Genomic DNA, 18957 nt, shown 5'->3' with positions numbered 1-18957 from the left:
CTTCTTTCTCCAATTGGGAGTTCCTGTCTTTTAACTGTTATTTTCTTTTTGAACTATTTCCCACTTTTCTTGCCAATATTCTTCCATCTTTTTCATAAGCTCTGATTTAAAATCTTCAAGAGCTTCTGGCCAATTTCCTTTTTTTTTTAAGGTCTGGATGCATTTATTTGTTCATCCTTTTCTGCTACTATTTCCTCTTATGAATTTTTCCTCCAGATTCAATGAATGAAATTAACAATGATTTTTAAGAAGGAGTAAAGTCCTTACCATTAATACAGCAAAATTAGTGGTATGGTTGCACTGGCATCCAAGAAATTGAGAGTTGTTTTGGGGTTTCTTTTTACATCCAGAGGTGTCCCAGTCATCCTTTGTAAAATTCCAAAAGACACAGGCATAGGATTGGAGCTGGAATTGAGATTCATTATACTGCAAATGAAATGGGGAATACAATGGCAAAAGGTAACCTTTAGATATTAGGAAATTTGTTTTAGGAAGAAAGTAAATCTGCTGAAATGGATTATACATAAGAAGATATTTTTGAGTTACCATTTATTTTTATTTTTTATATAGAACAATATAATATATAGCATAAAGATATAATTTGTTGTAAATATGTAATAAATCATAATAAATATGCTTATCCAAGAGAAACCCATTCTCATATAAGTTATATCCAAAAATCTATGTCTCAATCTTTTAAAAAATATTGCTTAAACTAATTTTATTTTTTTTAATGAACCTTGAGAGCCAATATGGAGGAGTAACTAGAGAGCAGTGCCATTTCACCATAAAAATCTGCCCCAACCAAGGGTAAAACATCACAAAAGGAATACAGGAGTGAAGGAATCAACAAAGAGGCAGAGTGAAACAACCCTCAAAAAGGAGAAACCCAAATGGTAGGCAGAGACCATCTGGGGGGTTGAGGTAAAAGGGGAGTGAAGCTAGTAGAAGACATAGCATCAAGTGAGGAGCAAGTCAAGAGCAAACCAAACCTCCCACCCCCACACATCTGCTCTCACAGGTTCTGAGCTTAAGCCCTTTCTGGCAGGCAGACCCTGAGATCCTGCCTGGGAAAGTAGTGGTCCAAACCAACTCACACCCCTTGAAATTTCAAATCTGTGGAAAAGTCTAGAGTCCCAGTCCAAGGCAATATGGGCTGAAGAGGGCCAATATACATGGGCCCAAAGCAAAGCCTGGAATCTCAGCCTGGGCTTGAGGTGAGGACACAGTTCTCAGGGGGAGCTTCCCCAGGATCTGTTTGCCTAAAACTAAGGGTAGAGCTCCAGGACAGGGCAATCAAGAGTGTGCCTGAGTGAATCAAGAACACCTTGAGATTAAAAAAAAAATAAGCCTAAGCCTGGGGATAGAATTTGATCAGCACCTGACCTGGTCAAGTACAGAGTGAGATAAAAAGCTTATAACTCAAGCTTAAAGAAAGTCTTTAAGCTGGCAACATCTCAAGAGTCAATTGAATCAGTAGGGAGAGGAGACTATCAGAGCTCTCAGACTACATAGTAAACTAGTAACAACCCAGAAAATATGCTGAAAATAGCATCAAGGAAGGACTGAAGTTTAAGAGGATACCACAACTTCCCAGAAAACAGAGCCTACCTATAATTAAATAGGAAAAATGAGCAAACAACCAAAAAAGCACCCAATTCTAAAGATTTATTATGGAGACAGAGAGCAAGGTGCAGACACAGAAGGGGATAGTGAAAGCAAAGGAAACACAAGAAAAGTCCAAAAGTAAAATATGAAATGGCATGGAGTCTAGAAGAGCTCAAAAAAGACTTTAAAAACCAATTAAGAGAGGCAGAGGAAAAAGTGGGGAAGGAAAATGAAAGTGATGCAAGAAGAAATGGGCCAATTGAAAAAGGAGAATCAAAAACTTACAGAGGAAAACTAGGCCTCAAAAATCAGAATTGACCATCTAGAAACTAATAATTTCATAAGAAATCAAGAAACAATAAAGCAGAATGAAAGGAATGAAAAAACAGAGGAAAAAATGAAATATCTTATTGAAACAAGTGACCTAGAAAATAGATCTAGGAGAGACAATCTGAGAATTATTGAATTTACACAAAAGCCATGATAATGAAAAAATGAACCTTGAGCATGTTCTACCATTAACTGAAAGGAAAAGGAGAAGAGGCTTAACTCAAATCAATTTTGCTATTGACTAATCTGATAAGGGATCTGGGAAGTATGGAGCAGAAAAAAATCAATAGATGGAAATAGTTTAAATGAGTTTGAGGTGCTTATCTAGGGATTTTTAAAGACAGCTAAAAGCTGTCTATTGATAGAGTGCTGGCCCTGGTGTCAGAAAGACCAGGCTTTCATATTTTCTAACTGTATGATACATAGATAAGTCATATACCCTGCCTCAGTTCCCACTTCTGTAAAATGGAGATAATAATAGCATCCACCTCCCAAGGTTGTTGTTAGGTTTAAATAATATTTGTAAAATGTGAAATTATATTTTTAAGTAATCTACTTTTAACATAAGTTTGTTACCCCAATCAATAAACATTCTCACTATTTTTTTTAATAAATAGAATCTATTCTGGAGAATCTATCTGTTCTCCACAACTGATTTAATAGGTTATTTCATTTTCTTCTAATTTCTTTTAGTTCTTTTCTATGATTCAGCTAAAATTTGTGGCATGAGATAGAAATCTAAATGAATTTTACATCACATCTCTATGGAGTTTCTCATCATTTCTTAAATATTGAGTCCTTTCCCTCAGTTTTTATTTTTCTCACATCTGTATTAAGAGGGAGAAATGTGTAGTAGATGGGGGGGCAGCCTTGGAGTTTGACTGGACTGGGGTTTAAATTCTTGTCAATGTAGTAAAATCCTGAACCTTTCTGTCCTCCTAGGCAGCTAAGTCCATAACTTTCTGACATGCATCATTCTCACTAGTAGCTTCCTATACCAATGAAATTAAAGAACTAGACCAAAAATACAAAACATTTCTCTATGATTTTGCTTCCATTTCTGGAGTTTTTATTTCTATTTCTAAACTATTTCTTTGTCCCCTAGCTTTGCTTTTGACTTTCCAGCCTCTGCTACCAGGCTTCAGTTGCCCTCTTACCCAGGAACTTCTCTCAAAGCCTATAGCCTTCTTACCCTGAAATATCCCTCAGTCATGCTGGCCCCCTTTTCCTATTGGTGAGATATTTCCAAGGCTTCCATTGGATACAGAGCCTCAAGTCAGCTGGTTTTTATTCTTCTTTTGTCTCTGTTTATGACTATAGACTTCATTGCCTCCCCTCATGTGAGCAACACTCCTCTCAATCCCCAATGATTTTTAGCTACTTTTAATGTGATGTTTTAGATAGCTAGGAGGCTATCTACATGGATAGAGTGCTGGATCTAGAATCAGGAAGACTCATGTGAGTAAGATGAAATTTGGGCTCAGATGATTGCTATTAGTGTGAACTTGGGTAAGTCATTTAACCCTGTTTGCCTCAATTTCATCATCTCTAAAAAGAGCTAGAAAAGGAAGTGGCAGACCACTCCAGTATCTTTGCCAAGAAAACCCCAAATGGGATCATAAAGAGTCAGATATGACTGAATGAGAAAATTCACCTGTTAGAATGTAAAGTTCCTTAAATGTAAGGATTATCCTTCTTTTTGCTTGTATTTGCACCCACAGCACTTAGTAAAGTGCCTGGCACATAATAAGCATTTAATGAGTGCTTATTGCCTTTTGTATTTTTTCTGAAATATTAGAGAACTTTGATTATAATAACTTTTTTGTTGTTTAGTCATTTTAATCATGCCTGACTCTCCTTGACTCCATTTAACAATAAGGGGCTCTCTAACAACAAAAACTACTCATGACACACTTATAAGTCTAGTCTGGATTGTTAGCATTTTCCCATAGCTTTCTCATCTAGACAACCAATAATATAATAAAACAAGCTTTGATTTGACAATGTTTGCCAATATCTGAGGTGTAAATCTTCCTTCCTTCCTTCCTTCCTTCCTTCCTCCCTCCCTCCCTCCCTTCCTATTTCCCTTCCATCTTCCTTACTCTATCCCTCCTTCCCTCCCTTTTTTCCTGCCTTCCTTTCCTTCCTTCCTTTCCTTCCTCCCTCTCTACCTTCCTCCCTCCCTTCCTTCTTTTTCTGTCATTCTTCCCTTCCTTCCTCCCTTCCTTCTTTCCTTCCTTCTTTCCTCCCTTCCTTCCTCCCTCCCTCTCTTCCTTCCTCCCTGCCTCCTTCCCTTCACCCTTCCTCCTTCCCTTCCTTTCTCCCTTCCTCCCTCCCTTCCTTTGTCCCTTCCTCCCTCTCTTCTTTTCACCCTCCTTCTGTAAAAATGATGCCACTAATTGTTTTAAAAAATTTGGGGGACTTTGCTTAATGATTCTGTCTGATTCTAGGACAAGATATACAAATGAGCCATTTCACAGGGTCAATGAAGCACAAAGCTAAACCTGATTAGTGCCACAAAGAGCACGTAGGATATATTAGTGTGAAGTCTCAAGGTTGCAGTGCTTAACATACGTTAAGACGTAGGCCTTCCTTGTATCCACACTCACTCTAAAAATACTTACAGATAAGTATCCCAAATTTGGCTCCTATAATCTAGTCCCTTTTCTGTCTTTCATAGTGTGGCAAACTTTCTGTAGTCCTGGCTATTGGGTAAATGCATCATTGCTTAGGTCATTTTAATTGGGTCCTAATTCAAGGACCTGTTATAGATTTACTTTTCCTTTACTTAGACTTTTTACACATAAGACTGATAATCTATATTTTCATCCAGAAATTATCTTTTTTTATTTGAATTTTTCCGATGTCTTTTTAATTTCTCTTGCAAATTGATTCACATACCTCATGACTCAGCCATGCATCCCTAAGTGATCCTGTGTTTTTCAATCATCCTCCTCACGGGAAAATGTAAAAAATATTATTATTTTAAATTGCAAAGTTTAAATTTTTTTTAAGAAGAATTTTAGGTTAAGAAACATGATATCTCTCTGAATCCAGAAACTGAAATGTTTGGAGAAGACACCATGAAGATGCCTCCAGACCTATGTATACTTTCATGCCAAAGGGGACTGCCCCCCCCCATTGGCTTTTTGTCAAGGCGTCTAGCAATTATTGGTTTTGTTCTTTTTTCCTTTTATCCTCAAATTATTGTAATCTTTAAGTTGATTATGTTTTCATGATCCTTTTGGGGAAAATCTTTCCTAATAAGGATCAAACGAAGAAATGTAAAAATGGAGATTTGAACCCCAGACTTCAATTCCCAGAAGTCCTTGGTAGTTCCACAATGCCTAATATCTCACCCTGAGTCATCACCTGAGTGCGAGAGCAAAAGGGGTATTTAAACTGACTGTACCACCTACGCTCGCTCTCTCGGCTTCCGCTTCTGGGGACACGCGGCTCTCTACCAGGCTGGCAATCTACCTAGCCGGCAAGATGTAGGTTGCACGTACTTTCTTATTTTGTATTTTCTTTATTCTCTTTATTTCTTAATCTTTAATATACCTCTAAAAATATAATACTTTTAGTAGAGAAACTAATTTTAATTTTTATACTTCCCTCCTTCCTTCCTTCCTTCCTTCCTTCCTTCCTTCCTTCCTTCCTTCCTTCCTTCCTTCCTTCCTTCCTTCCTTCCTTCCTTCCTTCCTTCCTTCCTTCCTTCCTTCCTTCCTTCCCATTAGGGGATCTATCTCTTTGTCTCCTATTACTTAGCCAAGAAGAGGAAAGTTCCTTTGAATTCTAATTATTTGTACCATCTTTGGCTTAGAGAATTTCAAGTGGTCCAAATTGTTAGTATGACTTAGAAACTCACCTTTGATTTAAAAATCATTTCAACAGAAACATTTGGAACTTCCTTCATCATTGAACTGTTAGTATCATCATCAGAAACTTTGCCTGCAACAATCCTTTGACTAAAATTTGACTTCATGGTGAATATTTTTGACTGAAAAAATTTGTTATTCTGATACAGAACAAAGCCAAATTTCTTGTTGGTGCCTGTAGTTAAGAAGAAATTAAAATATGCATAAGATCACTGTGAAAATGGATACAAAGGAAGATAAAGCAACTAAAGATGTTACAGTCTTATTTGTAGACTACTCAGAACCCTCATGCATAGACATCCTTATTACTGTCTTCAAAAAATGTGTCAGAAGGCACTGAAAAATGACAAACACTGAAAGTGATTATTTTAATAAAAAAGGGAAATTGACTATGTCAACATACTGAAAAAGAGCTGGTTATAAGAATAGTATATTTTTCTCCTCAGAATTGGCTGCACATGTGTGGCCAGATCTTTGACTGTTTACAGCAAAGGTCAAAATAAAATAAAAATTTCAAAAACAATGTGAAAGACACCAAAATTATGGCAACTCTTATTTGACTTTAAAAAACAAAACAAAAAACCTTTGGACCCTTAAAATGTGGAGCACAGTAATATGTGTGTGTGTGTGTGTGTGTGCTTGCGTATGTGAGAATACGGTTCTCAAAGATAATAAGAAAGGGCAGGAAAAGTTTTCCAAATGTTCATGTAATTGGGGCACTGCCTTAATGCAAAGTGTTTTAGTTAAGTAGAATTGTCAGGGATATCAAATTGTCTATACAAGGTTTAGCCACTTTTCTCAACACCTACAAATGGGCATCATGTATCCTGCTGTTAGTCAAACCACTCAGATAAAAATGATTCACACAATGAACTACTAATCTTTTTCAGGTGAAATAGGGTAGAATCTTTCAGGCACTTTTTTTGGAACTTTTATAATAATGCATTTCTACCTTAGTCTTTTGATATATGCTCTGTCATTTACTCCCATAATATCCTTGAAGATTTGGTTTTGAATAATTATGAATTCCTCTCTTCAGTTGATAGAGATTAAAATTTGCAGATATAATTGACCACGGTTCCACATTATTCCACAAGAGGGTGTAAAAGAGTTTCCCTGTACTATAATGCTCCTTATAAATCCCAGCTAAAATTCCACCTTCTATAAGAGATCTTCCCTCTTAATTCCTTCATTAGTTATTTTCTATTTATGCTCTAAATAACTTGTTCTGTATATTTTTTCTTTAAGGTCAGGGACTATCTTTTGCCTCTTTTTGTATCCCCAGCACCTGACATAGTACCTGACACATAATAGACACTTAATAAAGATTGATTGATTTATAGGGAGGTAGATTTTAGTTAATCCAAGGAAGCAATTTAAGCTATTAGAAATACCTAAAAGAGGAATAAATGGTCTTCTTTATATATTTTTTATTTGATTTCTTTTTGCTATTTAGAGTTTTACTAACACCAAATAAAACTAGCATTTCTATATTTGAAGCGTAAATAATGAGGATTATACACAGAACTTATCTCTATTATGTCTAGCTTGTTTTTCTATATAAATATATATGTTCAATACAATATTTTAAAAGCTGTATTACTCATCTCTTTCATTCTGAATTTTCTTCTATCTGCTTCCATTTTATGGAATTAAATTACATAATACTATATATATATGTGTATATATATATATATATATATACACACACATACACATTGCACAAGTATTCCTTCAACATCACCACTCTCCTCATCATGGTTTTGAAATATTGTGGATCAACATCAGAAAATAAAAGGGAATTTTTGTAAAGCTTTATGGAAGCCACAGAGGACACACAAAGGCCAACAGACAATACAGAAAAAAATTAGAAACTATATAGCCTATGACCAAATACTTAACCCAGATTTTACAATAAGATTCTGTAAACACCCCATAAAAGAAAAAGAAAAAAATCAGACTTCTTCTCTGATACAAAAGGAGGGCCAAAATATTTTATGCAGATTTTCCAGGTTAGATCATGCTCCTAACTCCTACAATGTGGAAGTGACACCTATGTATACATGTGGAAATTATACACACACACATACGTGTGTGTCCCCTCAATAGACAGACAGACAGACAGATAGACAGACAGACAGACAGACAGACAGACAGATAGATAGATAGATAGATAGATAGATAGATAGATAGATAGATAGATAGATGAAAGGGTATATATAGATATCCATATCTATATATACACATATATTTCATATATACACATACTGAGTAATTATATAGTTTTATAAAATAGTTAATGCTTTAATGAAACTCCTTTCTTTTCTTCTTTTTTGTTGCTAATTCTATTTGCTAGCTACTCTTTTCCTCCTCTCCCTACCAAGTGAGAAAAAAAACAACTGAGTAAAAACAAAAACCTCGACAAATACTTATAGTTAAGCAAGACAAATCTACATGTTGGAGGGAAAGAGAAAAAGCAAATTTTTGTTGGTAAAAAAACAAAATGCAATTAAAAATTTTAATTAAACTCACATTTGGCTTTGAAAAAAATCAATGTTATAAGTAGAAGATGAGCAAGGGGTGGTTTGATAGACGTTTGTCTGAAAAAAATGTCTAGGGAATGTATTGAATTCAATTGGTGGCCACGGTGAAAGGGAGCATGTTCTATAGAGTGTGGATATGGAGTCAGAGATCGGAGTTAGGCTTGCCCAGGACCCTTGCTGGCTCCATGACCCTGGGCTAGTAACTTGAACTCTGTGCCTCCATTTTCTTTTATTTGAAATGAAAAAGGTGGGTTCAGGATTGAGAATCCTATAATTCTTTCAGAAAACAAAAAACCAAACAATAATCTAACAACAATGAGAACTCTAGAACAAGAAGGTTGTGGTCTCACTGTATTCTGCCCAAATCACACAAGAGCTAAAGTGTTGTGTTCAAACTCTGGGTATCCCATTTCCAAAAGAACATGAAATATAATCATATGAAAATGAGCAGGATGATAGAAAGCTGGAAAATTATGCCAGATAAAAATGAAAGAAACTAAGGATAATAAAAGATAGGGAAGGGGAGTATGGAGCACATGGGGCAGCTAGGTAATTAAGTGAATAGAGAGCCAGGCCCAGAGTTGGGAAGTTCTGGGTTCAAATTTGACCTTAGACACTTCCTAGCTATATGACCCTGGGCATACCTAACCCAAATTTCCTAGCCTTTACCATTCTTCTACTTTAGAATTGATATTTAGTATCAATTCTAAGATAAGGTAAGAGTTTAAAAAGAAAAGAAAGAAGCTTGGGAGGGAGAAAAGGAAGAATGAGAAAGCTCTCTAAATATTTGAAGAACTGCCACATGAAATTAGAGTAAGTTGAAAAGCACTTTACAAATATCTCATTTGATCCTCAAAACCACCATAGGAAGTTATCACCATTTTATAGATGAGGAAACTGAGTCAAAGAGAGGTTAAGTGCTTTGCCCCAGGGTTACACAACTAAGAAGCATCTGAGGTAAGATTTGAACTCATGAAGATGAATCTTCCTGACTCTAGACTCAGAACTTTATGGAATCATCTAGACTTGTTTTGCTTGATCCTATAAGGATGATATTAGAAATTAAGTGTTGCTATATTAGTTTAGAGATAAGAAGTAGAGAAGCCAGCTTGAGAAAGAATCCGAGTCTGAACAGAGCTGAGACAGTTGTCATTTTCAAATGTTGACAGTCTAATGGTTTTTCTGTGGCATTTACACTCTCTGGGTGTGGCAGTCACTCTGAGGGAGTTGGCAATTACCCTCAGTGGTAGGAGCAGGTGACATCTTCTTTTCTCTCTCTCCTCACTGTCTAAGGTAAAAGGAAAGAAGGGAAAAACTGAAGGAACTAAGTGATTTCCTTTTCCAACTTGGGAAACACTAGTGACTATCTATTGCTGATTCAAAAAGTGTTTTATATCTAAGAAGACCAAAGAAAGACCTGGTCTTTGGATTGGATTGGATGCTGAATGGGACTCCTAACTTGGTTCTTGCTCAGGCTCAGCCAGCCAGCCTTTGTTATTTTTATAACTTGGAGACAAAGTTAAGAGTTGTATACTTTGTATAAGGATAATAGTGTTTAGTTTATTGTAGAATAGTAAAAATTTGGGTTAGTCAGATCAGGAAGGATCAGTGTAGCCTGTGGAAACAGTAGACGCTATTCCTTGCAGAACTAGGGAGTTTTATTCAGGTGGAGTTAGAATCCTTTAGAGTTAGAAATCTTTTTTATCCTTGTATTCTCAATACATAGTTTATTTTTATATAACAAGAGTCTCCTTAGTGTACCTTGCGCCTGGCCCTGAAGAGAAGTTCACTTATGAGCTTCACTTCACTGATATAAACGGAAGATACTTTGTAAGCACAGCAAGCAATAAGATCAGCTTATAATCAATAACCAATTCGTTCACATATTATTTTTATAGTCCCTAGGGTCAGAACCTGGGACAATGGTGTGGAAATGTTGCTCAGTTGCTTTAGCTTGCCTGACTCTTTGTGACCCCATTTTGGATTTTCTTCAGAAAGAGCCTGGAGTGGTTTGCCACTCCCTTCTTCAGCTCATTTTTGCAAAAAAGCAAAAATGGAGCAAACGCAATTGAGTGGCTTTTCCATGTCACACAGCTAATAATTATCTGAGGCCATATTTGAACTCAGAAAGATAAATTTTCTTAACTCCAAGCCTGGCACTGTTGTGCCACCTACTTGCTCCCCATCTGTCATAAGAGTCCCACTATTGGAGATGTTTTTTGAATTGCATAACAAAAGCAGAGGGAAAAGTCTTTAGAAAAATAGCTAAAAGGCACATAAAAGGCACAAATCAGGTCAATTAATTGTCACCTTGAACATTTCAGAAAGCCCAAATAGCCTAAGTCAGCAATAATCTTGGACACTGAGAAGAAAGGCATAAGGACCTTAAGCAGGGTGACAGAGTAGCAGAGAAGAGAGTGCACTTGCTAAGCAGAAGAGCATGGCAGGAACAGGAAGGAGTCCTAACTTTTCCCAGAGCTGACTTTGAGTGGGAGGTGTAACCGTACCTAGGAGGGGTCATGTCACTATTAGCTAACAAACGTTTGGTGGGCTTTTTATTTTGATTTTTTAAATTTCAGATTTATAATTTATCTACAAGTGTTGAATACCCTTCTTCTTTTCCCACCTGCTTCCTGCTTTCCATAACTCCTATATGTGTTATCTTCCACTAGCTCTTGGGACATAGAGACCAATTTGTTTGCTTTTAGCAGTTTTCCTAACATGTAACATATTCTTGGCACACAGGAAGTGCTGTCCTTCCTTTCTTCATTTATTTCTTCCTTCCTCTTTCCTCCTCTTCCTCCTCTCCTTTCCTCTCCTTCCTTCCTTCCTCTTTACTTCCCTCCAAACCTCCCTCACTTCTCCCTTTCCCTTCTCCCTCCCTTCTTTCTCCCTTTCTCTCTTCTTCCTTTCTCCCTCTCTCCATTCCTTCCACTCTTTATTCCTTCCTTCCTCCTTTCTTTCTTCTCTTCCTCTCTTTCCTTCTTTCTCTTTTCCCCTGCTAGGGGCCATCAAGCCACAATGTTTTGAAACAGTCACTCTTGGAAACCAGGAGGTCACAAAGTGGCTCCTAGGAAGGATGGAGACATCCACTCACCCTCTGTGTGACTTCTCTCACTAACATCCCCTTATTATTGGAATTACTCTTACTTAGCCTCAGGAAAAATAGATGAGAGCAACATACTTGCAGGGTTAATACAAATGTCCCACTCTGTCCCCCAGAATATCACCAGGAGATCCCACTTACAAAATTAAACCTAAGGATTCTTATATACCCACTTAGGACCCTCTTTCTAGGAATAAAACTTTTGGCAAATCTGTGCTCAGAATTCCCCAACCTAAAACTGGGCCTTAGGCTTTGTATCTGTTGTTAAGATCTATAGATATAGATATAGATATAGATATAGATATAGATATAGGTATAGGTATAGATATAGATCTATAGAAACATGCATGTTGAAAAATGAGACTGTGTGCCAGAAAAGTATTTAATCACTGAGGTATAAAATAAAGACGAACCCTATGCCTGGTGGAACAGCTCCCTGTGACACCTGAGTACAGGTTTGAAACACCCAGCTGTCTCCCACTCCTTATTTGCCTAAGTTGTCAAACCTAGTCAGAAGCAACCCTTGACTTCTTAGACTGCTGGATCTTGAAACTCCCCTTCTTTCCTCTCTGTCTTCCTCCCTCTTTTCTGCCTTCCCTATTTTCCTTCCTCTCTCCTTTCTTCCCTTCCTTCCTTCTTTCCTTTTTTTCTATCTCTCTGTCTGTCTCTATCTGTACCATCTACATTTGAAGAGGAAGGCAGAATAGATTCTTGGGATGGGGTCTCTTTCAATCTTTCTTTGTTTCTTTTTTCTTGTTTTGCTTTATTTGTGAAATTGTTCAAAAGTAAGCAAAAATAATTTCTCCGTGCCCCAAGATATTGAAAACTCATTTAAAAAATATTATAGAACTTGGTTATATTCAAGCATAAAGAAGTCAGTGTACAAAGAAGAGTTGTATCATCCTCAAGAGAAGGCTTTTCATTTTCAACATAATTCAGGTCCATTATAAAATTAAAATAAAATGGAAAAGTCGGATATATACCTTGTGTGGTATTGATTAGGATCTGTAGCTCTGTTTGGCTCTCTGGTTTCAGCTCCGTTTCATTTATACCTATATGTGTTTGTTGTGGATCCAGAATGTCATTAACACCTATGGAAAAGGAAAATTTGGCACCATTCCATCTCCCCATCAAAAAATATTAATGAAGAGAAAATAATTCAATGTTGTTGACAAATATTTTGATAAATGATGTTAGTGTTGGTAAATGAAGAAAAGTCACTCACCTCTTCGAACAGAAAAAATAACAGTTACAGGATCTTTTGTAGACAGGTCAACAGACTGGACAGCAATGTTGGGCTGGACTATAGATTCATTCATCAAAGTCAAGGAATAATTCTCTATTTCTTTAGTAAGTCTTCATTGAAAGAAGAGAGCATAATCAATCTTTAGATCTAATGAAATTATTTAATGTTGTTATGGATGTAAATTTCATGTGTCATTAGTCCCCTTGAAGAAGAATATACTTAAAAAAATTTTTACCTTCCATTTTAGAATCAATATTTGTATTGATTCTAAGGCAGAAAAGCAGTAAGGGCTAAGCAATGAGGGTTTAGTGACTTACCCAGGGTCACATAGGTAGGAAATGTCTGAGAAAAGATTTGAACCCAGGACCTACCATTTCTAGGTCTAGTTCTGAATCTATTGAGCCACTTATTTGTCTTCAATTTTTCTGTTGTTCATAATTAAAGAAGATGTTGCTGACTCACCATCAGTAGTTCCTGTAGTTTGGACATTTTTTTCCCTAGCAGTGGGAAAAGATTTATGCTAATCTTATATACTTCCCCTTATGAGAAATAGCAAGACTTTTAGGCAATTGGGTGTTGAAATGGATAGCGCCCTGGACCTGGAAGCAGGAAGACCTGAATTCAAATCCGGTCTCATTCACTTACTACTTGGGAGGATCTGGACAAGTCATTTGACTGTTACCTCCCTCAGTTTGCTTATTTGTAAAATGGGGATAAATAGCACTTACTGAATCTAACTTATAAGGCCAAAAGGACCGCAGATAACTTGCCCACTCTACAGAGATTTTATCATTTCCATCTCCTGTTAGAAGCACAAAGCATCTCCTACTTATCCTTTTCTATTACTTTAATGATTGATGGGGGGAGGGGGAGCTACAATTTTATGGCTCCACTTAGTGTTCTCACAATTCTTGAATTTAGAACCTTCATAGTCAGCAATGTGTCCCTTACCTTTTATGCCATTCAACCCAAGTTTGATGGTGCTATCTGCCAGTTTTATCTCTATATCAATACTTTCTCCTTGTTTTCCTAGGCTCCTTCATACCCATACCTCTGTGGGGAAGGAAAGGACTCAGGGGGAAGTAAAGAAAACCTCACATTTTCCTCCTCATTCCCAATGTTTTCATCCACTCTTCCTATCAGCACAGAACATTCTTGAGTAATTTCAATGAGAATTTCCCATAAAACACTGTGGCTGAATCATTCCAAAGAATAACAAAACAATAACAGATGAGAAGGATAAAGATGAGAAGTTGCAAAGATTCTGTGGTAGATTGCATAGGATGACAAAGTCTAGACACTATTATAAGTGCATGCATAGCTAAGACATATACTTAAGCCAAGGACAGACTTATTAAGAGGTCAGTGAACCTTTGCTTGAATGATGGAGAGATTATTTGTATTTTTTCTTTGAATTTTATCATCTACTAAGCACTTAGTCTCTAAGGTCAGGCTATACCCCCTTGTGGTTTTGACTAGGAGGCTGCTGAGGTCTCTTCCAGCTTATATATCTATGATCCTATGATTTTATACAGGTAGCCTCTATGAGGAGTTATATTCTGTCATGTAACTAGTGCATGGAAGGTCCCTTCCAGCTATAAATCCATACTCTCATGATCCTATAGATTGAGAACTAGTGAAACCTATTGATTTATTTACATCCCAGTTGCCCAAAAGAATTATAGGAAGAAACACACCATTTTACATTGACCTAGGGATTTTTGAAAGTGATAAAGAAAGAACTAATGTGGAGTCAGTACAGGGACCTGAAGCTTGAGATGGGGAGTAGGGAGGGAAATACCTTGTAGACTAACAAATCACTGCAGTGAATTATTTGGCTAGTAGTGAGCAGAGCAGTCAAAAGTACACTGGATCTGGGATTAAAGATTCTTAGTTCAAATTCCACCTCTAATGTTGACTTCATGTGGGACCTTGGGCACATCATCTGGGGGAAGCCTTCTGTAAAATGTAGGATTTGGGCAAAATGACTTCTGACATCCCTTCTAGTTCTAGATGTATGATGTTGCTGACCTGGCAACAAAGTAGGGAATAAAAAGGAGAGGGGTTCATTCCTCTGCAATCTTTAGTCCTTCCAATTGAGCAAGCCTAGAAAAGTTTATAAAGTCAGGACTAGAAGCAGTTTACATAGTCTCTAGGCCACCAGAGCTATAAAGACCATGTTTGCCTTTATAAGCATATAGGCTTGCTCCTCCAGGGCCACAAAGCTAATTGGACCCAATAGGTAGCCATCTGGAAAACGATGTTTCCAATCTATAGTTCACTACTTCAGTCAAGGACATGAATCTATGGGATTAAATGAATCTATGGGATTAAACAACCTTTGTTAATATTTCAACATTGGGGAGAGAGAAAGAGAAGAGAGGGGAGAGAGAGAGAGAGAGAGAGAGAGAGAGGAGAAAGAAAGAGAGAGAGAGAAGAGAGGGGAGAGAGAGAGAGAGAGAGAGAGAGAGAGAGAGAGAGAGAGAGAGAGAGAGAGAGAGAGAGAGAGAGAGAGAGAGAGAAGGAGAGGGAAGAGGAGGAACAGGAGGGAGGGAGAGAGAATGAAAGAAGGAGGGAAGGAAAGAGATGAGTGAATGAACAAATTTCGATTCATTATGTTTTATTTCTAAATTGTTACTCTTCTTACGTTCCAAAGCTGCCAACATTTTCAAAAATGTCTTCTTTGGCATCTAGAAGTTGGCTTACAGTGGCTACTGCAACTTTCTTTGCCTGATAAGGAGAAAGAATCAGAAATTCAGAAGATTAATCAATTATTCAACAAATATTTTAAGATCTTTATTTTTTGGCAACAAAATCTTTTTGATAACTTTTGTTTTTATATCATCTCCATTTCCAAATATGTCTCCCACCCATTTAGATAACTATTCCTTGTAATAAAGATTTTTTAAAAATGGAAAAGAATCAGTTAATCAAAACCTAAAAATCTATCAACCACTTCTGACAGTATCCACAATATTCCACCCTCTTAGGCCTCCACTCCTCCAAAGAGATGAGAGTAATGCATATTCTTAATTCTAAGCTCCAACTCAGCCATTATAACTATGTAGTTCAACATCTGTGCTGCATGAACAAGATGGAGCACTTGGATCTCCATGCCCTCTCAAATGTCTCCAAAATGATATTAAGTGCTAAAGATAAAGCAACATCAGCTGTCTCCAAGGCTGATACCTAGAATCCAAAAGAGGTTAAAAAAACAAACAAACCCTCAATAACCTATTAACTTGATCCAGGGCTCACTCAGCTCTCCTTCCACACTTCACACACTACTAGCATCAAGGTAGCACTAGCAGACATAAAGACCTGACACAGGCTTATAACAAAATCTACTTCCACACCTTCGTCCCCTCTCCCTCTTTCTAATGGTATTAAGATCCTATAAGGCTATGGAAGTTTGTGCAGGGTCACTGACAGCCTCTGCAATCCTGTTGCACCAATGTAGCAATTCTCTGAATTGTTGATACTAGACCAAAGAACTAAGAAGCAGAAGGAGTAGGACAGGACACTAGGGCATGATCCAGTTGGAGGTGGGGAGGAGAAGAAAGAATATATAACACTCAACTAAACTTGAAGGAAAGACCACAGCATCCAGGTCTGACCACCCAAAAGGCATGTGAGGCAGATGCCTAGACTGATGAACCATGAATTGCTCAATGCAGGAGAAGGCTGATACACTTTGAGATTCAGAACCCCCAAAAACAACCATCATAGGGAATAGAGTCAGAAAGTAAACAATAGGGGAAAATCAAGGCGAAGAGAGAATTCTGTTACCATATATAACATATGTCTTGAGAAGAAGAACACTCAAAGACCTTGAACACAAGCAGATAAGAAATCAATGGGGAAAATATTAACATAGCTCTAACCAATTAGTTTAGGCATTTATGAATAAATACTGTAAGACAAAGGAAAATGACTAGTATTTGCTGAGAAAGAGGAACTGTGGAACTTGAGAAGAATGTAGAACTACAACATGCTTTTCTTGAGTGATTTAAAAAAGAAATTAGAATTATGAGAGCAGAATTTATATCCTACACAGCAAAAAAAAAAGAGCAGAATAGGAAAAACAAAAATCTGTAAAGAAACAAAAGAGAGAATCATAGCCTGGGAATTCAAATAGATACAAGTGAAGAGTAAATAAGAAGAAAAACTTAAAAAAATTGTAAAGATAATATGCTTACTGTGCAAGCAAAAGATACTGATCTTGATGTCAGGATGTGTAGACAACATCAGCATCATAAGTTTCCAAAAGAACAAGGCAGGACAAAGAAAATGTAACACAATAATAAAGAAATTAATAGAAAAGAATTGACCAGAACTGCTAGTCATAGAATATGAAATGCCATTTGAAAGAATTAATATATAATCTCCAGAAAAAAAATAAAAAGGCTGCAAACTCCAAGACATGTAGTGGTTGGATTTTACAGTTCAATTCAGAAACAAGTTCTGCCTGTAATCAAGAGAAAAACCTTCGAATACAAAGGAAAGGATATTTGAATAATGCATAACTATCCTGTATTCACCAGAAAATACAAGAGGGAATGGAATCATGTGTTCCAAAGAGCTTGCAGGATGCAGCCCAGAATGATCTACCCTGCAAATCTGAGCTTAACCATATTTGAAAAAAAAAAAGATGAACTTTGATAATAAGGAGGTGTCTGAAACATTTTTAGACAGAAAACCAGAAAAATTTGTTTCTTAAATACTCCGAAAAAAGGGGGAAAAAACGCAGAGCAAATAATTGCAGCATCCAAGGACCTCAGCAACAAAAGAGTGACAACAGAGAGACCAGTAAGAAATTTCTTTCTAAATATATACAGAAAGGTAAGTGTGAATGTAGAAATCTAGTAGAAGAAACAAAAAAAGAGGCAAAGAGAATTATAAACAGAACCTGGCAATAGCATGTGAATCAATGCTGGTTTTGTTTTTGTTTTTTTGTAGGATGACATCACAACTTAAAAGAGTACATAGAAGGGGGAGAGGAAAACGTGGTGATATGCCAGGGTTAAGTAAAAGACTAGTAATTAGGGGAATGTCATCTAGAAAAGGAAAAAGCCTACTGGGGTAGGAGTGAGGAAGAAGGGGAAAGATACAAAGAGTAAGAAACCTCCTTTCAGGTGGAAAGGAATTCAACTGATGCTCTTATGGATAAAGAGATGTGGTCTGTGAAGGGGGATGAAGACCTTGGACGTGGCCTGGGGGGATTTGGTGCTTGAAATATCTACACCTTCTGTCTCAGCTGGGAGTGAATTAGATCAATAGTCAGCTGAATAATCAGGGATATGGTGGCAGAGGAGCCTTACCATGGGGCAGTGTAATTTCTGACACCTGCTAAATAAGTGGTGATATTCTTAGGAGGAAGGTGTGATAGAAAAGAGGAATCTAGTGGACAAGCTCTAAAAGGCAGTGGCAGAACCTGCCCAGAGGGGAGAACCCTAGAATGGATGTCATGGAAACTTTAGTTGCTTGAGTAATACAGAGAAAAGAAAGAGATCAGATAATTATAGAGACCATCAATCAGAAAGCAAGGGTCTAGTGTAGAGAGAAAGAGAGGATAGATAATGAAGACAAAGAGACCAATCCTTTGTGGAAAGGGGAAGAAAAAATGAAAAAATTATAACTAATGAACAGAACTAGTTGAAGAGGAGGAGAGGAAAGGGGGATCAACTAAAAAGGGAAAAGGAAGGAAATGATTATATAATTAGAGTTTAAAGATAAAGAAAAAGGAACTAATAAAACTCCAAAGCAAAGGGGGGTGGTAACAAATGAGAGGGGAGAATCAAAGGTGGCAGGAAGAGTGTGAGTGGGAAGAGGACCACCTTAAGAAAGATTAAGGTAAAGTAAATAAAGGAACATAGTATGATATTTACAGAAGATGGGGAAAACATTACTTGGGGGAAAAATTGTTAGGGACAGATGGAGGAAAGCATAACTCTAACTGGTAAATTTAAATGTTAATACACATTGTAGAGGTATTTGATCTGTGAGCTGATCTTTTTTTCCTTTCTAAAAAAATACTCTCTGTTTTATGGGATGACTCTCTGGGCACGGAATGGATACTTAGGAGAATTATGACGATGTTAAAAATAGACAATATCAGTAAGCATTTATTCATCTCCTATCGGTTCAGGACAACGGGAATTTTCTGTTTTTCACTGTGTCTGACTCTTGGACCTCATCTGAAGTTTTCATGGCCAAAATTTTAGAGTGGTTTGCCATATCCTTCTC

General features: G+C 37.0%; 1 protein-coding gene across 1 annotated transcript in view; it reads right to left on the bottom strand.

Annotated features, from left to right (window-relative positions):
* Positions 1–18957, bottom strand: part of ADGRG7 (adhesion G protein-coupled receptor G7) — an 80074-nt gene that overhangs the window by 42540 nt on the left and 18577 nt on the right. Inside the window, exons 8-12 of the mRNA XM_056826080.1 lie at positions 15359–15441; positions 12691–12821; positions 12449–12556; positions 5807–5991; positions 268–426 (exon numbers count right to left, since the gene is read on the bottom strand). Coding sequence (XP_056682058.1) covers positions 268–426; positions 5807–5991; positions 12449–12556; positions 12691–12821; positions 15359–15441 — 666 coding nt within the window. The remainder of the gene's footprint in view (positions 1–267; positions 427–5806; positions 5992–12448; positions 12557–12690; positions 12822–15358; positions 15442–18957) is intronic.

The sequence above is a fragment of the Monodelphis domestica genome, chromosome 4 (genome assembly GCF_027887165.1).
Source record: "Monodelphis domestica isolate mMonDom1 chromosome 4, mMonDom1.pri, whole genome shotgun sequence".
In the NCBI taxonomy this organism is placed as follows: Eukaryota; Metazoa; Chordata; class Mammalia; order Didelphimorphia; family Didelphidae; genus Monodelphis; species Monodelphis domestica.
The sequence above is the reverse complement of the archived record's forward strand: the minus strand, read 5'-3'. Positions and strand labels throughout refer to the sequence as shown.